This window comes from Nerophis lumbriciformis, linkage group LG06 (genome assembly GCF_033978685.3).
Source record: "Nerophis lumbriciformis linkage group LG06, RoL_Nlum_v2.1, whole genome shotgun sequence".
Classification (NCBI taxonomy): domain Eukaryota; kingdom Metazoa; phylum Chordata; class Actinopteri; order Syngnathiformes; family Syngnathidae; genus Nerophis; species Nerophis lumbriciformis.
Genome location: NC_084553.2, coordinates 50,754,376 through 50,777,623, shown reverse-complemented (window position 1 = coordinate 50,777,623; position 23,248 = coordinate 50,754,376). Strand labels below are relative to the sequence as shown.

The window sequence follows — 23,248 nt, the reverse complement described above, 5'->3', positions numbered from 1 at the left end:
ATCTTAAGTGCACAGGAAGCCAGTGCAGGTGAGCCAGTATAGGCGTAATATGATCAAACTTTCTTGTTCTTGTCAAAAGTCTAGCAGCCGCATTTTGTACCAACTGTAATTTTTTAATGCTAGACATAGGGAGACCCGAAAATAATACGTTACAGTAGTCGAGACGAGACGTAACGAACGCATGAATAATGATCTCAGCGTCGCTAGTGGATAAAATAGAACGAATTTTATCGTTAGTGGCTCCCTGGAGCTTTTCCAAAGATGTATGAAAAATGGAAAAAGATGAGGGGAAAAAATTTATTTTTCGTTTTAATATGGTTTCTGTAGGAAGCCAAACATGACACAAACCTCCCTAATTGTTATAAATCCCACTGTTTATGTTAAACATGCTTCACTGATTCGAGTATTTGACGAGCGGCGTTTTGTCCTACTAATTTTGGCGGTCCTTGAACTCACCGTAGTTTGTTTACATGTATAACTTTCTCCGACTTTCTAGGACGTGTTTTATGCCACTTCTTTTTCTGTCTCATTTTGTCCACCAAACTTTTAACGTTGTGCATGAATGCACAAAGGTGAGTTTTGTTGATGTTATTGACTTGCGTGGAGTGCTAATCGGGCATATTTGGTCACTGCATGACTGCAAGCTAATCGATGCTAACATGCTATTTAGGTTAGCTATATGTACATATTGCATCATGATGCCTCGTTTGTAGCTATATTTGAGCTCATTTAGTTTCCTTTAAGTCCTCTTAATTCAATTTATATCTCATGACACACTATCTGTATGTAATATGGCTTTTAATTTTTTTTGCGGCTCCAGACAGATTTGTTTTTGTATTTTTGGTCCAATATGGCTCTTTCAACATTTTGGGTTGCCGACCCCTGCCTTAGCCTCTTGCTTGGTCATGGAAGTGTGTGTTTTTTTTGCAAATACCAAAGCGGGGAAGGGGTACATACATGGTTTGTGACCTTTTCAGTAAAGTCAATCAATTAAATGAAAGGTGGACAACGACATAGTCAGACAAGAAATATATACACAATATATTATCAAGTTGAAACCATATAAATTCAGTCATTGAGAAAAAACATGTGTGGTCAGGCTTTGATTTTTACAGTCTGTGCAACATAAATCCCAGTTTCTTTCATACTCTGTTTTGTTAAATACGCCGAGACAGGTCATTGTGTAAAAATAACGTTACGTCTATAAGTCAAATTTAGTGATATGAGTCATGGGCTAAGTAAGACTACCGTTTGCTTTGCAGTTTTCAGCCATGTGTTTTTAGCTTAACGGCAGTCTGCGGAATGGTCCGAACGTTTCTGTTATTGAAGTAGCCGTGGCAACCGCTCCGCCGTGTTTACCTTCGTGTCGACCGACAAAACGTCACAGTGGGCATGTGCAGGAACAATAGGGGTCGGGCTTAATATCATCAAAGCACACTCCAAAGATGGTGTATGTCGGACAACCCAAGGCTTTTGGTTGATTAGGTTGCAACATCTTTAAGTAGTTATTGATGCTTTTCTACAGAGCATTCATCATTTATCAGAATGTGAGCTAGAAACAGTGGCACAACATTTCAATGTAGCGTATTATAAGGCAGAAAACAGCCATCTTTACTGTACAAATTGCTGCCGATGATTGTGAAGACATATCTGTCAACATTGGTATTTAAAAGATAAGGGACGTACTGGAGATATTTTTGTTTTGTTGTTGATCACATTTAAAATGACAATTTACAGGAAAAAAAAAGGGAAAATACGCTAGTTTCTAGGGGAAAAAAACGGAGGGTATGTCTTATGATGACTAATACAAAACAGTAAAATTTGCAGGGAAAATGTCTTAATGTTATAAGAATAAAGCCATAAAATAACAAGTAATGTTTCTGCTTACCATTTTACAACATTCTTATGTAATGACCATCGTTCTTCTGCGTCTTTATTCTTGTAAAATGTCTTCCTAACACTGTTAACTTTGCAATTGTTCTTTTTTCCGTTACATAAAATTGTATTTTTTTTCAGAAATTATATATTTATTTTCATAAAATGTCTTCATAACATTACATTTGTAACGTTGCAGCCTTATTCTCATAGAATACCAACTTTTTTTGTAATACTTTATTCCCCGCAAAATTATTATATATTTTTTTTTATTATTGGGAATATTATGATGGTATTCTCATAGTATCACAACCTTCTTCGGAATATGACAACTTTTTTCACGGAATTAGGTCCTTATTATCAAGTAATTGTCGGAAAGTTTTGACTTTTTGTCTGTTTTCTTATAATGTTGCATTTTTTTTCAAGGTAGTTTTGAACTTTTTTCATAATACAACAATTTTTATTTAATCAGCAGCTTGATTTATTTTTTTCCTGTAACATTGCGACTTTGTTCATGGAATATATGACTTAATTTTCGGAAAATTCTGAGTTTTTCTGTCGAAATAACATGTGAAGTGAAGTGAATTATATTTATATAGCGCTTTTCTCTAGTGACTCAAAGCGCTTTACATTGTGAAACCCAACATCTAAGTTACATTTAAACCAGTGTGGGTGGCACTGGGAGCAGGTGGATAAAGTGTCTTGCCCAAGGACACAACGGCAGTGACTAGGATGGCAGAAGCGGGGATCGAACCTGGAACCCTTAAGTTGCTGGCACGGCCACTCTACCAACCGAGCCATACCGCCCACGTATTTTCTTGTTGTTTAACAATATTGACCTACTAGAAAAAGAAAATACTTTTTACTGAGGAATGTTATGACATTATTCTGATAATATTGTGACTTCATATGAATAGAAATACAACTTTCTTTGTAATATGACAATTGTATTCACATAAAAATATGTCTTTATTCTTATGGTTATATTCTTGTTATTTTGACTTTGTAAAAAAAATATTAGAATTACAACTTTTTTGTAATATAACAATTTTATTCTCATAAAATACAATAAAAAACATGCCACATTGCATTTTTATTCAGGAAATAATGTGAACTGATTACTGTAAAGTTAAGACCGTTTTGTGTCAAAATTAATTGTCTTGGAATTACAACATTTTCCAAATATGACAACATTTTTCCACGTAAAACTGGGAGTTTGTTTTGGGAAAATTGTTGCTTGGTTTTCCGAAAACATACTCTTTTTTTTTTTTAAATTGTTTAAAACAAAAATTGTATTCTGGGAATATGATTACTTGCTTCTTAGAAATGTATGACTTGTGTGTCAAAATTCTGTGTATTTTCTCAAAATATTACAGTATTAATCTTTTAGTAATGCAACTTTTTTTAAATACATTTTGTAGTTGAAAAAAATAACGATTTAATTCTCCAACATTGACAACTTTTTTTCGTAAAATAACCAGTTCATTTCACTAAAAATACAACTTTTTTCTTGTAAAATCACGACTTTTGTCTTGTAACTTTGCCAATTTATTTAGTAATTATTATGACCTTTTTGTTGGAAAAATTCCCACTCTTTGTGTGTTCTTTTAAAATGTCCTCGTAGTTTTAAGATTCGTATGTTCAAAAAACTTTTTTCACAATGCTTTAACTTTATTCCGTCTATTATTCCGGGAGGCGTAGAGTTGTCTGCAAACAACTAGAGGGTTCCTAGTTCAAATCCGTCTTGCGTCATCCTGTTGTCCACCTTGCTCCTAGTGTCACCCACACAGGTGTACAAGTAGCTTAAACATAGATAATGGGTTTCTCAATGTAAAGCGCTTTGAGTCACAAGAGAAAAAGTGCTATATAAATATAAGTCACGCTAACTTACATTGTCATGTTATGGGTTTTTGTTAGGGTAAAAAAAATTCAATTTTAAAATTCAACCTTTCAGACATACATACACTCATGTATAGAATCCTATTCATCAAGCATGTATTCATACATACAAGTGTACACAATCATACTCATACAAATACACACCCACATCACAAAACGTCGCCACTGCTAAAGCTGAACCTAATTGTATCATAACAATGTAAAAGGTTAACATAGTCCACTCCTTTTTCTTTCACCCACCTCTTTATCTCCTTCCTTTTGTAATTCAAGTATTCATTACATTTATGTATTATTGCATTTGAAGTGATTGCAATATTAATAAAAGAGGTAATTAGTATTATTCTTTATTAGTATGCTTATTTCTATTGCCATTTTTAGTGTTCCATTTGTAGTGCAATAATGCCAATTGTCAATACTGTATTATTACTATCTACTTCACTAATTTGTTCGTTATAATTTTTGGTATCATATTTGTATACATGTCATATTTGATTATATAGTTCTGTTGTTAGTGCTTTTGTTCTTGTTGTCTCTCTTTGTCTTACCCCCCCCCCACCTCTTGTCCCCGCAAATTCCCTATCTGTCTATTGTTTTTCTTCTTTCTATCCCCTCCTGCTCCGGTCCGGCTGTGTTAAACACTAAATATATCCAAACATTTAATAAGGTCAATTACAAATAGGGCAACACGAGAAATGGCCATAAATAAATCTGTACAGCAGACATGGGCACCTCCATCAACAATATGATTTGCCTTAGTGGCTGGACAGGACAGACAAAATTAAATTTTTTTATGTCTAAAATTGCCACTTTTTTTTTTTTTTGCAATTCAATTATTTATTTATGTTGTATTCTTGTAAGTGTAGCAAATAATACTCATTTGGAATAATGTATGAATGTGCCTCTGGATTTCATATATATATATATATATATATATATATATATATATATATATATATATATATATATATATATATATATATAATTTTTTTTTTTTTTTTTTTTTAAGTACACTGTCAATTTTACAGTAAAAACTTTACATTTACAAAATGTTACTGTAAAATAGTGTTTTTTTTATTTCTTACAACATTTTACGGTAAATATAAAAACAGCAGCACTGTTTTTGTTGTTGTTTTTTTACGGAAACAGCTCGCAGCTTAGATGCCAGAATTTCACTATTAAATTTACTTTGGTTTTTACAACATTATATTATTATTGGAAAAACAGTACAAGTTCCTTTTTTATTCTGGCAACTTAGCTGCCAGTTTTTCTACCGTAAAAGCAAATGTATCGTTTTCTCATTTTCAGTAATACACTGTTAAAAACAATATTTTACAGTACAAATATGGCAGCTCAGTCAACAGAATTTTAACGCAAAAAAAATAAGTAGTTTTTTTCAAATACGCTGTAAAGGACACCGTAAAAATGTATTGTCATTTTTTATTAATTTGATGGGTAGTTTGCTGTAAAATCATAAGTCTAGCAGATTCGTTACCGAATACATTTTAAACTCCTTTTATTTGTTTTTAAATGTCTAAACAACCTCGCGCCAACCTATCTCTCCAACCTCCTTCAGCCTTACTGCCCCACCCGATCCTTAAGATCAGCCGATCAGCTGCTGTTGACGGTCCCTGACACAAGGCTGAAGCTTAGAGGTGACAGAGCTTTCGCCGTTGCTGCTCCCAAGCTCTGGAACGACCTACCCCTGAGTGTTAGACAAGCCTCCTCTTCCTGTTTTTAAATCTCTCTTAAAAACATACTTTTATTCCATGGCTTTTAACACTGAGTGATATCCATCCTGCAATGGCGCCCCATAATACACCTGCTGTGATCCTGTTTTTATGTTTTTATGTTTTTATTAATTCTATTTTAATTATTTTTTTTTTATCGTGTTCTGTTTGTGTTGTGTTGTGTTTGCTCGGTACTCGTTTTATCTTTTAACCTGTTCATTGTACAGCACTTTTGCTACCCCTGTGGTACATTTTAAATGTGCTCTATAAATAAAGTTGATTTGATTTGATTTGATTTAAGTATTTATTTTTATTCAGACAAAAAATGTTTGGAAAGTATATACTGTAATATTTGTTGCAATAATGTATACTCTTAAAGTTTAAAAGGTATGCGATTTCAAGCAGTACATATATTTTTTCTGTCAAAATGAAGAAAATCAATTAGTGAGAAAATATTAAGTACCGTATTTTTCGGAGTATAAGTCGCACCGGAGTATAAGTCGCACCTGCCGAAAATGCATAATAAAAAAGGAAAAAAACATACATAAGTCGCACTGGAGCCCGGCCAAACTATGAAAAAAACTGCGACTTATAGTCCGAAAAATACGGTACTTTATTGACACATATTTTCAGGTGTTTGCGGGCCAGATAAAATGATGTCGCGGGCCGGATCTGGCCCCCGGGCCTTGAGTTTGACATCCCTGGACTAATTTGATGCTGCTTATTCATAGCAACCTTCAGATATGCAGTAGTTATGTAGTGGCAAACGCTAACTTATGGCCGTGCTCTTCAGGTGTGGGCTACACGGTGATCGTCATCGCCCTTTACGTGGGCTTCTACTACAACGTCATCATTGCCTGGTCGCTCTACTACCTGTTCTCCTCCATGACCAGAGAGCTGCCTTGGCTCAGATGCGACAACAGCTGGAACAGCCCCAACTGCACCGACCCCAAGGCCATCAACGGATCGGTCCTGGGCAACGGAACCTCGTACGCCAAGTACAAGATCACACCGGCGGCAGAGTACTATGAGTAAGTCACTTGGGACGTGTTCTAACTTTATACCGTGTCGCCTTTTGTGTGCACAAAGGAGTCTGAAACCGGTAATGGAAATTAAGTCTACCAAAACTCTGCATGGGAAGTTGACTTAGTCTTTGAAGTGCTTAAAAAAAGTTCAGTTATTTTTTTTTTTTTAGTTCAAAGCATGTCGGTCCTGCCCTGATGGCTCATTGTGCAGTCTGGAGGAAGCGATTCTGACTCCCGAGCCTCTGGTCATTCAGGCACCAACAAAATGTGATGCTTTCATGATTACTGTATGCCTGAATACGAGCAGTTTTAGAGTACTAACACCGAAAAATAGTGACTTTTAAAAATGAATACTTTACACAACAGTGAGTAGACTTAGACTTAGACTTAGACTTCCTTTTTATTGTCATTCAAATTTGAACTTTACAGTACAGATAAGAACGAAATTTTGTTGCATTAGCTCATGGTAATGCAGGATAAAATAGCAATAAGGTGCAGATATAAATACATAGATTACTGTACAGATAAATATATTTCACTTTTGCATATGCATCCAGGTTTATGGATGTATGTTATATTGTCTTTATATTCCGGCGAGTTAATCCATTTTTGGGGGGAATTGAGGGGATTATTATGATGCGTTCAAGAGTCTTACGACCTGAGGGAAGAAGCTGTTACAGAACTTGGAGGTTCTGTTTCGGAGGCTGCGGAACCTCTGTCAGTCCTTGGTGGGGGTGGGAGGAGTCTCTGCAGATTTTCTAAGCCCTGGTCAGGCAGCGGCTTTTTACGATCTCCTGGATAGGAGGAAGAGGAGTCCTGATGATCTTTTCCGCCGTTCTCACCACTCTCTGGAGAGACTTCCAATCTGAGGCACTGCAGGCTCCAGTCCAGACAGAGATGCAGTTGGTCAGTAGGAATTGATACTGAGAAAACGTGACCGTGACGATTAGGTTAGGCCAGGGGTCGGCAACCCAAAATGTTGAAAGAGCCATATTGGACCAAAAATAAAAATAAAAATCTGTCTGGAGCTGCAAAAAATTAAAAGCCTTATATAAGTGTTATACTGAAGGCAACACATGTTGTAAGTGTCTATATTAGCCATATTAGCCTACTATCAAAATTACTTTAAAAGTCTTATATAAGTGTTATAATGAAGGCAACACATGATGTAAGTGTCTGCTATATTAGCCTACTATCAAAATGACTATAAAAGTCTTATAAAAGTGTTATAGTGAAGGCAACACATGATGTAATTGTCCATATTAGCTACATTAGCCTAAAAGTTAAAGTACCAATGATTGTCACACACACACTTGGTGTGGCGAAATGATTTTCTGCATTTGACCCATCACCCTTGATCACCCCCTGGTGATTTAACCCCCAATTCCAACCCTTGATGCTGAGTGCCAAGCAGGGAGGTAATGGGTCCCATTTTTATAGTCTTTGGTATGACTCGGCCGGGGTATGAACTCACAACCTACCGTTCTCAGGGCGGACACTCTAACCACTAGGCCACTGAGTAGGTACTATACTATATAGTATAGGCTACTATACTGTCTTAGAATGGCCAAAGGTATAGATGTGTGTGTCCAAGTTAAAGGAAACGGCAGGCTGTCTTTTTCTAATGGATTTATTTTCTAATGGATCTTTGCAAGCTGGGTAACGTTTGCTGTGGTCTGGAACAACATGGCACACAAACAACTATCGGAAATGCAGCCAATATTACATACTGATGTGTCATGAGACATGCAAATATAAATTAAATACACAGAGGACATAAGTGAAGGAAATTAAATGAGCACAAACATACCTACAAACGAGGCATAATGATGCAATATGTACACGCAGTTAGCCTAAATAGCATGTTAGCATCGATTAGCTTGCAGTCATGGATTGACCAAATATGCCTGATAAGCACTCCAGCAAATAAATAACATCAACAAAGCTCACTTTTGTGCATTCACGCACAGCATAAAACGTTTGGTGGACAAAACGAGACAAATAATGAATGGCATAAAACGCGTCTTTCTGTGGCAGCATCGGAGAAAGTTGTACATGTAAACAAACTGGGATGAGTTCAAGGGTCGCTGAAATTAGTAGGACAAAATGGCGCTCTCCAAACACTCTCATCAGAGAATCATGTTTAATATGAACAGTGGGATTTCTAACAATTGGGAAGGTTTGTGTCATGTTTGTTCTCCTACAGAAAATATATTAAAACAATTTTTTTTTTTTTTTCTTCATTTTTTTCCATTTTCACACATCTCTGAAAGAGGTCCAGGGAGCCACTAGAGCAACGCTAAAGAGCCGCTCTAGAGCCGCAACCCGCGGCTCTAGAGCCCCGGGTTAGGCTAAAGAGAAGGTTTTGAGGAGAAACGTGACTTAGTGACAAAGAAATCCCACAAATGAATGCAAACTGTTTTGCAAACTGCAGGCTCGTATTTGCTGCTGTGCGCTGTTTCCAAGCTGCCCTCAGTCTCATTTTGGATAAAATCAGTCTCGAAAGAGTAAACACAGAAAAATATAAATTGCTGTTGTCTTTTATCGTGAAAGGGCTCGTGATGCAAATTATTATTAACTCTAGTGGGAAAGTCACAACTTTGCTCTCTTAAAAAAATTAAGATTTTTCTTGTAATTTTCAATGTAATTATTCTAGTATTGTAACATTATTCTCATACATTTTATGACATTTCCTTGTTGTAACACATGGCTTTGCATTGTCTTGCTGAAATAAGCAGGGGCGTCCATGATAACGTTGCTTGGATAGCAACATATGTTGCTCCAAAACCTGTATGTACCTTTCAGCATTAATGGTGCCTTCACAGATGTGTAAGTTACCCGTGTCTTGGGCACTAATACACCCCCATACCATCATAGATGCTGATTTTTGAACTTTGCGCCTCTAACAATTTGGATGGTTCTTTTCCTCTTTGTTCCGGAGGACACGACGTCCACAGTTTCCAAAAACAATTTGACATGTGGACTCGTCCAACCACAGAATGCTTTTACACTTCGTATCAGTCCATCTTAGCGAAGCCGGCGGTGTTTCTGGGTGTAAATGTGTAAATGGTTTTCGCTTTGCATAGTAGAGTTTTAACTTGCTCTTACAGATGTAGCAACAAACTGTAGTTACTGACATTGCTTTTCTGAAGTGTTCCTGAGCCCATGTGGTGATATCCTTTACACACTGATGTCGCTTTTTGATGCAGTACCGCCTGAAGATTCGAAGGTCACAGGCATGCTGCTTACGTGCAGTGATTTCTCCAGATTCTCTGAACCTCTTGATGATATTACCGACCGTAGATGGTGAAATCCCTAAATTCCTTGCAATAGCTCATTGAGAATTGTTGTTCTTTAACTGTTTAAAAATTTTTACACGCATTTGTTCACAAAGTGGTGACCCTCGCCCCATCCTTGTTTGTGAATGACTGAGCATTTCATGGAAGCTGCTTTTATACCCAATCATGGCACCCACCTGTTCCCAATTAGCCTGTTCACCTATGGGATGTTCCAAATAAGTGTTTGATGAGCATTCCTCCTTTTTTGCCACTTGTGCCAGCCTTTTTGAAACATGTTGCAGGCATCAAATTCCAAACAGGCTAATATTTGCAAAAAAATAACAACGTTTCTCAGTTTAAACGTTAAGTATCTTGTCTTTGCAGTCTATTCAATTGAATATAGGTTGAAAAGGATTTGCAAATCATTTTATGTTTTTCACCATTTACACAACGTGCCAACTTCACTGGTTTTGGGTTTTCTATTAATGTCTTTGGATATGCATACAAACAAACAGAAATCTTTATTCAAAACCCAAACAGACGAAACCATTTTGTTGTAAGAACTAGTGCGGTATTGTTGCTAGACATGACCTACAAAATGCTTCACAGGATGGTATTGTGCTGAACAAACAAAAAGTCACTCATTCCTTGGTCATCTGAGGACATTGTCCACACATCTTGTGTTGATCAGGTGTTTGTGACCCTAACGTTCCACTTGTTTTTTCTTCATCTTGCCATAAAACTGTTGGACATATTTTGAACACAGTATCTTATTATACCAAAACAGACAACAGTTAAAAAAAAAAATGAGTGGATCATTTCAAAACTGAATCGTTTGAGGAATTAAACAAGGGCGTTCAGCTTGTTTTTTGGTGTTTTGTGGATTGTGGTATGGCGGGGCGGGGTTGGTTGAGAGGGGGGGGTTGACTGCAGCTCGCAAGGAATTGGGTGCCGTTCAGGTCCTAGAAGACTGTAGCAATGTTCTATCTGCTTTGATGCTTGCTTGATGTTAAGTATCCAAAGGAGGAATGTGGGAGTAGTTGATTCAATAATAGCAGGGAAGGTTGCTTTTGATACCATTTGTTGAATTTGGGCAAAGCAAACAGATGTTATTGGAAACTGGCGGTTTTCAAAGGCTCTTTTGGTTTTTAGACTTTGGGTCTTGTTTTGATTTACCAGGTGTTTTTTTTTATATAGAGCGCAGCGAATTATAAGGCGCATTAAAAGGGTAATGTTATGTTTTTTTTTCTAAATTTAAAAACATTTCCTTGTGGTCTACATCAGTGTTTATCAACCACTGTGCCCACTAGTGTGCCGTGAGATACAGTCTGGTGTGCCGTGGGAGATGATCTAATTTCACCTATTTGGGTTAAAAATATTTTTTGCAAACCAGTAATCCGCAAATAATGTGTTGTTGTTAAGTGTCTGTGCTGTCTGGAGATCGGCAGACTTACCATGTTATACTCTTCCATATCAGTAGGTGGCAGCAGGTAACTAATTGCATCGTAGATGTCGGAAACGGCGGGAGGCAGGGTGCAGGTAAAAATAAACAAAAGGTGAGTGCCCATAAGAAAAGGCATTGAAGCTTAGGGATGGTTATGCAGAACGAAACTAAAACTGAACTGGCTACAAAGCAAACAAAAACAGAATGCTGGACGACAGCAAAGACTTACAGCGTGTGGAGCGTCCACAAAGTACATACGAACATGACATGACAATCATCAATGTCCCCACAAAGAAGGATAGCAACAACTTAAATATTCTTGATTGCTAAAACAAAGCAGATGCAGAGAATAGCGTTCAAGGAAGGCATGCAACTGCTACAGGAAAACACCAATAAAACGGGAAAAGCCACCAAAATAGGAGCGCAAGACAATAACTAAAACATTACACACAGGAAAACACCAAAAACCTTAAAATAAGTCACAGTGTGATGTGACAGGTCGTGACAGTACACCTACTTTGAGACAAGAGCTATGGTGATGCATGTTTGGTTATGGTTTAAAGTCATATCCAACACTTGCGACAACGACTTTTTACTGTCAATATCGGCTGCTGATTTCATTTTTTAATGATTGTGTGCCTCAGAATTTTTTCAATGAAAAAGGTTGAAAACCACTGGTCTACATAACATGTAATGGTAGTTCTTTGGTCAAAATGTTGCATAGATTATGTTTTACAGACCATCTTCAAGCCGCTTTCTGACCGTCTCTTCAGGATGCGCCGTTTTGTAGGCGGTCTTATTTCCGTGCCTCCGCTACCGTCATCTTTGCTGTACCGGAAAAGTTTAGTGGTTTCATAGTGCTTTTATCTACTGATAGATATAAGTTAGAACTGTAGGCTACTTTGTATTAGAAATGGATGAATGCCCCACAAAAAGCGGATAGAGGAAAAAGAAAGAGCTTATTGACTACGGCGTGGACTACAATGGCGGACGCATGCACATTTTCGGTACTTATGCAGATCCCAAATACACATCAGCAGGTACCAGAAAGTAAGAAGAGTCGGTTTTGTATAATATTGCGAAACAAGAAGCAAGGTAATATGTCTGTACGGACCCCGACTTAAACAAGTTGAAAAACTTATACGGGTGTTACCATTTAGTGGTCAATTGTACGGAATATGTACTTCACTGTGCAATCTACTAATAAAAGTCTCAATCAATCAATCAGTCTGCTAATAGGTGCCATTTCGGGGTCCTTATACACACACCATAATAATACTCGTATGTTGAGGCACAGTACGTCTGACTACGGCAGCCGTAATGCTCTGCGTTATATCAAGCTGTATGGCTACGTATCTTACGGCTTTCTGACCGTCTCCTCAGGATGCACCGTTTTGTAGGAGGTCTTTTTTCCGTGCCTCCGCCACAAGAATTTTAGTGCTTTCATAGTGAGTCTACTGGTAGATATACGTTAGAACTTTAGGCTACTTTATATTATAAATGGATGAATGCCCCACAAAAAGCGGATAGAGGAAAAAGAAAGAGCTTATTGACTACGGTGCGGACTACAACGGCGGACGCATGCACATTTTCGGTACTTATGCAGATCCCAAACACACATCAGCAGGTACCAGAAGGCAAGAAAAATTGTTTTTGTGTAATATTGCGAAACAAGAAGCAAGGTAACATGTCTGCTAATAGGTGCCATTTTGGGGTCCTTATACACCAGGCCTTGGCAATTATTGTGACTCGGGGGCCACATTTAGAGAAAAAAATGTGTCTGGGGGCCGGTATATCTATTTTTAGGAACACTAATACAAAACCTCACAATAATGTCTGATTGAATGCTAAAAACGTTATGACAGACCGCCTTAAAAAACGGAATGGAATTTTACATTTTTCTATGAATGATAAAACACTGAATATTGACAACATATGAACGTCACACCCCCTTTCGATTGACATATTTTACAATCAAGTGAAACGCAACAAAAAATGCAACAAACAGTGAAATATGAATGCGAAGAGTACAAAATAAACCCACCTACAATCTGATACGTCTGATATTTGCTAAATTCCCCCCAGGGATCAATAAAGTATTTTCTATTCTATTCTATATATCACTAAGCTTTAGAACTTTGTTGTAAAAAATCTCCTTCCGCGTCTGTGGAAACGCTTCCCACCCACACTGCTTGGTCCCTCGTCTGAGCTGCTGTGACGTAGATTACCATAGTAACTAATTAGATGACCATAGTAACTAATTAGATTACCAAAGTAACTGGTATATCATCCATAAGCGCAGATTCCAACCATTGAAATACTTTGTATAGTTGAAGACTTACGGCCATTAGAAAACACGACTGCACATCATAATGGCAGCTACACTTTCCATCTTAAAGATCTAAAAAAATTATTGGGGAATGCCCGGCGCGCCAGATTGAAAAGCTCAACGGGCCGCATGTGGCCCCCGGGCCTTAATTTGCCCAGGTCTGTTATACACGCACCATAATAATACCCGTATGTTGAGGCACAGTACGTCTGACTACGGCAGCCGTAATGTTCTGCGGTGCGGCTACGTATCTTACCAAAGTCGTACTAAAACATTTGACAGATTTTTGATCCCTGTGTTTAATGTTCTATATTCACAATGAAGCAACACCGTTTTGGTGTTGCTTGCTTGTGGGAACTTGCTAGCATCATTTAAAGAGCCGTCAGTCAACCTGCAGTCCACACGTATCTCTTATGTGTGACTGCCATCTACTGGTTACACTTATAATTACACTATGTACCAAATAAAATTGCTTCGATGTTGGTAAGCATAACCAATAGCGGCAACGACGACTTGAAGATATATATTCAAATAGTGTACATTTTCAGGAGATACATTACGTTTGACAAGGGTGGGGCGTGGTTTCATTTGCAATTTATGTAAGCTTTTACAAACGAACATCTTGCAGGCAGATTAAAAAAACAATGTGGGGGGATACCATTTTAAGAGTTTTAATATTCTGATCTGTTTTCTCTAATGCATGTCCAACTTGATCCCAGGAGTGTAAATCCATCCTAACTTTTGGCCTGTTGACAATGACGGTCACCACTTGAGAGCAATTTTATCGGAACAGGACAGCTTTTTTCCAGTTTTTTCCCTCCTCAAACCGTTTTCAATGACTTTTTCCCAACTTTATTCTGAGTGAGCAAATTAGTATCTCTGGCGAAATAGCCAGGACCCCAAATTGTATCTGCAATTTTATTACAACAGGACAACTTTTGCTCTTTTCCCCCCGTCCCTAAAATTATTTTCTGTGGCTCTTTTCCAACTTCATCCTGAGTGACTAAAATAGAATCTTTGGCAAAGTAGCTGGGAGCTTATTGGCTGCGATTTTATCTGGTTGCTGATGGTCACAAAGGAAAATGTTGGAGGCTATTTCTTAATAGTCAAGCAGAAACACGATTTCTTGACTTTTTTTATTAATAATTATTATCATAATTGTTAGTTTTTTGTGTTCTTTATCACTGGTTTAGGGACAATCTTTGTCAATGTTATGATACACTGCAAATTATTTGCCACTTGCCAAGATTTAAAATGTTATTTTTAGAAATTTTGTATAGTTTTAAGAGCTACTGTATTTACCTTATTTTTAGTCAATGATTTGACATCATAATCTTAATTTTAACATGAATAATTATTAGGGATGGCTTTTTACCGATATCCGATATTCCGATATTGTCCAACTCTTTAATTACCGATACCGATATCAACCGATAACAATATATACAGTCGTGGAATTAACACATTATTATGCCTAATTTGGACAACCAGGTATGGTGAAGATGAGGTCCTTTTTAAAAATAATAACAAAATAAAATAAGATAAATAAATTAAAAACATTTTCTTGAATAAAAAAGAAAGTAAAACAATATAAAAACAGTTACATAGAAACTAGTAATTAATGAAAATGAGTAAAATTAACTGTTAAAGGTTAGTACTATTAGTGGACCAACAGCACGCACAATCATGTGTGCTTACGGACTGTATCCCTTGCAGACTGTATTGATATATATTGATATATAATGTAGGAACCAGAATATTAATAACAGAAAGAAACAACCCTTTTGTGTGAATGAGTGTAAATGGGGGAGGGAGGTTTTTTGGGTTGGTGCACTAATTGTAAGTGTATCTTGTGTTTTTTATGTTGATTTAATTAATAAAAAAAATTAATAAAAAAATACCGATCATAAAAAAAAACGATACCGATAATTTCCGATATTATCGGACATCTCTAATAATTATGTTTTGTCAATTAAAAATGCTAAAATTGAGAAATTAACCATTCAAATAAGACATTTGAGTTTTCTCTACAATCTTGTTTAAAGATTCTGCAACATCCCAAAGATGCTTAATCTATGAATTGCGAGTTGAAAATAATACTTATTTGTGGCTAAAAAAAAAAAAAAGTCCTGCTAATTTCCAGGTATGCGAATCATAATTTAGGATGTTTTATCAAATAAAATTAACTCACTGCACGAACAGATAACTTCCCGAGTATTTTTTTTCCTACAAACATAGTCTTTTTATCCTATATTTTGTCAGCCCTTTTTTACAGTGTACATGATGTATCGTTAGTTTGGGTCTTTAGCGTGACCGATTATATCAAAGTTCAATTTGTTCTCCACTCCTTTTTTCGACGGGATCTGAAGCCTTTTAAACAAAACCGTACGAGATCAGAGATGATGAAACACAACGTCGCCGAGGTATGTGTAAATTCTCAACCACCGTGATGTCACTTTTCAACACTAATAATCACCTGGCTGTGATTCATGGCCTCAGACTTTTTGTTAAACAAATAAAGCAAAGTCATCTTTCTTATAATAAAAACCACGGTTGATGAGAGCAATGCAGAGAATGTGCACTCCAGGTATATGGTGAGACTGAGTGGAACAAGCCGGTGAGATTTTAACATCTGGATCGTTTCATAAATGGTCTAACTGAGATGGAAGACACCTGAAACAGGGCTATTTGTAATTGGATCTTTCCGTACCACACATAGGCATACTGAGTTCCCATACAGTTCACATAGGGCCTGATCTGCGAAGAGCCAGATAACAAGTGCTAAATAGCAGGCACAAAGTACTTTTAGTGGTTATGTTACGGGTGATCTACTACTTGTCCAAATGATAACAAGTGCAAAAGTGGTACAGGCTGCCCTATTTAAATGAGGATTTTGCGTGTATGTTTCGTCACCGTAGAGACACTCCATACTAGAGATGTCCGATAATATCGGACTGCCTATATTATCGGCCGATAAATGCTTTAAATTAAAATGTAATATCGGAAATTATCGGTATCGGTTTCAAAAAGTAAAATATATGACTTTTTAAAACGCCGCTGTGTACACGGACGTAGGGAGAAGTACAGAGCGCCAATAAACCTTAAAGGCACTGCCTTTGCGTGCCGGCCCAATCACATAATATCTACGGCTTTTCACACACACAAGTGAATGCAAATCATACTTGGTCAACAGCCATACAAGTCACACTGCGGGTGGTCGTATAAACAACTTTAACACTGTTGCAAATATGCGCCACACTGTGAACCCACACCAAACAAGAATGACAAACACATTTCGGGAGAACATCAGCACCGTAACACGACATAAACACAACAGAACAAATACCCAGAACCACTTGCAGCACTAACTCTTCCGGGACGCTACAATATAGACCCCCCGCTATCCCCCTACCCCACCTCAACCCGCTGTTCAAAATATGGCGCCATAGTACAAACAATAACACACCTTTTTAGTGTGTCTGTCGGTGTTCTATGAAAACTATTTGTTGAATACAAAACATTACGGCCGTTAGCAAGGTATAATTCACAAATTAGCCGCGCCGTTTTATAAGCCGCAGGGTGCGAAACGTGGGAAAAAAGTAACGGCTTACAGTCTGGAAAATACGGTACATAGGACAGTTCTTCAGTGGAGATCCTAAGCAAGTAAGTTACCGTATTTTTCGGACTATAAGTCGCTCCGGAGTATAAGTTGCACCGGCCAAAAATGCATAATAAAGAAGGAAAAAAACATATATAAGTCGCACTGGAGTATAAATTGTATTTTTTGGGAAATTTATTTGATAAAACCCAACACCAAGAATAGACATTTGAAAGGCAATTTAAAATAAATAAAGAATAGTGAACAACAGGCTGAATAAGTGTACGTTATATGACGCATAAATAACCAACTGAGAACGTGCCTGGTATGTTAACGTAACATATTATGGTAAGAGTCATTCAAATAACTATAACATATAGAACATGCTATACCTTTACCAAACAATCTGTCACTCCTAATCGCTAAATCCCATGAAATCTTATACGTCTAGTCTCTTACGTGAATGAGCTAAATAATATTATTTGATATTTTACGGTAATGTGTTAATAATTTCACACATAAGTCGCTTCTGAGTATAAGTCGCACCCCCGGCCAAACTATGAAAAAAACTGCAACTTATAGTCCGAAAAATACGGTATAATGAACAAAACAAGGTACATACAAAGCTGTGTGTGTGTGTGTGTGTGTGTGTGTGTGTGTGTGTGTGTGTGTGTGTGTGTGTGTGTGTTCAGTAAAACACCCATAGTTAACCTTAAGTCCGCTCATGTAAACATTAGCTCAGACAGACGACATGTGCTTAAATTCATTCATAACTAACCTTGGAAAAACTGCTTTTGCTCTCTGGTGCAAACAAAAGAAATCCAACACTTTTTCATCGAAAACAGCAAAATGATTCTTTTAAGGAATGATCAAATAAATCTTGGGGGAGAAAAACTTGAATATCTCCCTTATCTTTTTATTTGATGTCTTTTCGCTCTGTTCAAAGCAGCAGTTTGCGGCTCTGTAAAGAGACAAGGCGGCATGCACTGGACTGAATGGCATCATTGAGAGTTAGCACCGTGCGATGATAAGAGCACATGTGTTTAGAGTAACGAGGCCGCAGGGACTCGGATTGATGTTGTCGAGAGAGCGTTTACTGGCTGCACGCTATCAGCCCGGGAAGGAGGCCTGGGGGCATTGCTACACCGACAACACAGCGCCTCGGTCAGAGCGCCGACTGTATATTTATCATCCCGAATCAGCTCGCGACCTCCAGTGGCTATCTGGCTCCGGGAGGACACCCCCCACCCCCACTTCTCCTCGCCTTTCCAAACCTTTGAATTTATTATCAGCCAAAAGATAAGTCGACATGAAAGTAACTTTACTCCCCCTTTGGATGTCCTCTTTTTTTTTTGCGTTGTAGTCATTTCAGATGTCGAGTTAACACGACACCTCAGCCGGTTACGTCTTTTAAGTTATCAAGTCAAGACATTTTTACTTACGGTGGAACTTCAATTTACGAACTTAATTGGTTCTGGAACGGGGTTTGTAAATAGAAAAGTTTGTTTGTTTTCTTAAAAAAACAATGCAAACATGCATAATGACTTCCGTATTTTAGTAAAGGTGTGTACTACTAGAACACAAAAAAAAAAAAGCACTATACAGTAATGTATGTCAAACAGACAACAAAGGGGCGATGGATCAACCTGCCCTTTATTAACAAGTTTAAAACAACCAAAACTAGAGATGTCCGATAATATCGGACTGCCGATATTATCGGCTGATAAATGCTTTAAAATGCAATATCGGAAATTATCGGTATCGGTTTCAAAAAGTAAAATTTGTGACTTTTTAAAACGCCGCTGTGTACACAGACATAGGGACAAGTATATCAATCAATCAATCAATGTTTATTTATATAGCCCTAAATCACAAGTGTCTCAAAGGGCTGCACAAGCCACAACGACATCCTCGGTATAGCCCACATAAGGGCAAGGAAAAACTCACCCCAGTGGGACGTCGATGTGAATGACTATGAGAAACCTTGGAGAGGACCGCATATGTGGGTAACCCCCCCCCCCCTCTAGGGAGACCGAATGCAATGGATGTCGAGTGGGTCTAACATAATATTGTGAGAGTCCAGTCCATAGTGGATCCAGCATAACAGTAAGAGTCCAGTCCACAGTGGGGAATAGAAAACGCTCTACAGCCCGCAGACTTTTTTTGGGCTCTGGGAAGAGTGCCAATAAACCTTAAAGGCATTGCCCAATCACATAATATCTACGGCTTTTCACACACACACACACACACACACACACACACACACACACACACACACACACACACACACACACACAAGTGAATGCAAGGCGGGCGGCGTGGCGAAGTTGGTAGAGTGGCCGTGCCAGCAATCGGAGGGCTGCTGGTTACTAGGGTTCAATCCCCACCTTCTACCATCCTAGTCACGTCCGTTGTGACACTTCACCCTTGCTCCTGATGGGTGCTGGTTAGCGCCTTGCATGGCAGCTCCCGCCATCAGTGTGTGAATGTGTGTGTGAATGGGTGAATGTGGAAATACTGTCAAAGCGCTTTGAGTACCTTGAAGGTAGAAAAGCACTATGCAAGTATAACCCATTTATCATTTATCATTTATACTTGGTCAACAGCCATACAGGTCACACTGAGGGTGGCCGTATAAACAACTTTAACACTGTTACAAATATGCGGCACACTGTGAACCCACACCAAACAAGAATGACAAACCCATTTCGGGAGAACATCCGCATCGTAACGCAACATAAACACAACAGAACAAATACCCAGAACCCCTTGCAGCACTAACCCGGGACACTACAATGTACACCCCATGTCCCAAATTCCAAGCTGCTGTTTTAAGGCATGTTAAAAAAAAAAATTGCACTTTGTGACTTCAATAATAAATATGGCAGTGCCATGTTGGCATTTTTTTTTCCCCATAACTTGAGTTGATTTATTTTGTTTTGTTTAATGCATCCAGCGGGGCATCACAACAAAATTAGGCATAATAACGTGTTAATTCCACGACTGTATATATCGGTATCGGTTGATATCGGTATCGGTAATTAAGAGTTGGACAATATCGGAATATCGGATATCGGCTAAAAAAGCCATTATCGGACATCTCTAACAAAAAGTTGTTGAACTGAATGATTTGGTGCATTTGCAAACAGCTAAAATGATGCACAAAGCAAACTATAACCTGCTTCCCAATAATGTACAACAATTTTTCTCAACAAAAGAGGAGAAATATAACCTTAGAGAGAAATCTAACTTAAAGCATCTGAATGCACGTGCAACACTTAAAACATTTAGCATATCAGTATGTGGAATGAAAATATGGAATGGATTAAGTAAAGAAATCAAACAATGTACTAATATGATCCAGTTTAAGAGGCTGTCAAAACTACAAATGTTTACCAAGAACAAAGAAGTAGAATTGTGACAAACGTCATGAATTTATTGAAAATGAAATATTATCCATCCATCAAGTGAATCATAACTGATTTAACTACTTATAAGAAGAACTGGTGTTTTTAGAACACATTGACGTAAATTGAGTACAAATTAAGAACAGGAAGTGTGTGTTCGTAATTGTTATGCCGAGAAAAGGGGGAGGATTAGATCAGCCTTGCTTCTTCCTACTCCTCTTTGGATATATTGTAAAGAAAGGATATAAAATATGTGATGTATCATATTGATACTGTATACATGTTCGAAATCAATTTCAACCAACCACTGTCACTAGCCCTGTGGTGCATTCACAGTTTGAAATCACAAAACTCCTTAACTTCAGCAGGCAGGCAATGATTAGAAATAAAAATAAGAGAATGCACTTCACCCTGTTGGTTAATCTTCTTGCATCTGAAGGGAGGGGTAGGTGTGGGAGGGGGGCAGTGTCGACAAAACTGTGGATGAGTCCTGAATGTTTCAAAACACACATCGCTTGTTCATTATTTTCTTTGGACTCACATTGAACTTGCACAGGGGTCAACAACCCAAAACATTGAAAGAGCCATATTGGACCAAAAATACAAAAAACAAATCTGTCTGGAGCCGCAATAAACGAAAAGCCTTATATAAGTCTTATAATGAAGGCAACACATGACGTAAGTGTCTATATTAGCTATAATAGCCTACTATCAAAATGACTATGTATCGCAGGCTGAAGTGAATCTTCGTAGACAGAAATGTTGAAATGTAATATTTATTCTACACATTTTTACAACATTAGAAACCATTAGTAAATCAGAGGCTACTCTGAAGGTGAGATAACTTCTGGAAATGACTGGCTTTTAATGGTCAAAGGTATATATGGGAGAGTCCAAATTAAAGGAAAAGGCAGGCTGTCTTCTTTTAATAGATTTATTACAATCTTTGGCAAGCTAGGTAATGTTTGCTGTGGTCTGGAACAACATGGCACACAAACGACTATCTGAAATGCAGCCAATATTACATACAGATAATGTGTCATGAGACATGCAAAACTAAATTATATACAGAGGATAAAAGTAAAAGGCATTAAATGAGCTCAAATATACCTACAAATGAGGCATAATGATGCAATATGTACATACAGCTAGCCTAAAGGCCTACCGAAACCCACTAAACCGACCACGCAGTCTGATAGTTTATGTATCAATGATGAAATCTTAACATTGCAACACATGCCAATACGGCTGGGTTAACTTATAAAGTGCAATTTTAAATTTCCCGGGAAACTTCCGGTTGAAAACGTCTATGTATGATGACGTATGCACGAGACGTCAATAGTTGAATCAGACATTTTGGAATAGGTCAGTCGCCAGCTTAAATCGTCTTTTTTCATCGCTAAATTCCACAGTATTCTGGACATCTGTGTTGGTGAATCTTTTGCAATTTGTTTAATGAACAATGGAAACTGCAAAGAACAAACCTGTAGGTGCGATCGGTGTATTAGCGTCTGGCTACAGCAACACAACCAGGAGGACTTTGACTTGGATAGCAGACGCGCTATCCGACGCTAGCCGCCGACCGCATCGATGATCGGGTGAAGTCCTTCGTCGCTCCGTCGATCGCTGGAACGCAGGTGAGCTTCGGTGTTGATGAGCAGATGAGAGCTGGCGTAGGTGGAGAGCTAATGTTTTTATCATAGCTCTGTCAAGGTCCGTAGCTAAGTTAGCTTCAATGTTAGCAACAGCATTGTTAAGCTTCGCCAGGCTGGAAAGCATTAACCGTGTAGTTACAGGTCCATGGTTTAATAGTATCGTTGATTTTTTGTCTATCCTTCCAGTCAGGGGTTTATTTCTTTTGTTTCTATCTGCAGTTAAGCCCGATGCTATCACGTTAGCTCCGTAGCTAAAGTGCTTCACCGATGGATTGTCGTGGAGATAAAAGTCACTGTAAATGTCCATTTCGCGGTCTCGACTCTCATTTTCAAGAGGATATATTATCCGAGGTGGTTTAAAATACAAATCCGTGATCCACAATAGAAAAGGGAGAGAGAGTGGTATCCAATGAGCCCTTGTACCTAAGTTACGGTCAGAGCGAAAAAAGATACGTCCTGCACTGCACTCTAGTCCTTCACTGTCACGTTTTTCATCCACAAATCTTTCATCCTGGCTCAAATTAATGGGGTAATCGTCGCTTTCTCGGTCCGAATCGCTCTCGCTGCTGTTGTAAACAATCGGCAAATGTGAGGAGACTTTCAACTTGTGACGTCACGCTACTTCCAGTACAGGCAAGGCTTTTTTTATCAGCGACCAAAAGTTGCGAACTTTATCGTCGATGTTCTCTACTAAATCCTTTCAGCAAAAATATGGCAATATCGCGAAATGATCAAGTATGACAAATAGCATGCTAGCACTGATTAGCTTGCAGACATGCACTGACCAAATATGCCTGATTAGCACTCCAACAAGTCAATAACATCAACAAAGGTCACCTTTGTGCATTCACGCACAGCATAAAACATTTGGTGGACAAAATGAGACAAATAAGTAGTGGAAGATTTTACATGTAAACAAACTGTGGAAGAACCGCCGAAATTAGTAGGACAAAACGATGTTTACCAAATACTCTCATCAGTGAAGCAAACACACAAACATATAAACAGTTT

General features: G+C 38.0%; 1 protein-coding gene across 1 annotated transcript in view; it reads left to right on the top strand.

The window, feature by feature from the left end:
- Positions 1–23,248, top strand: part of slc6a2 (solute carrier family 6 member 2) — a 102,540-nt gene that overhangs the window by 21,505 nt on the left and 57,787 nt on the right. The window contains exon 4 of the mRNA XM_061964532.2: positions 6,295–6,532. Within this exon, the coding sequence (XP_061820516.2) occupies positions 6,295–6,532 (238 nt within the window). The remainder of the gene's footprint in view (positions 1–6,294; positions 6,533–23,248) is intronic.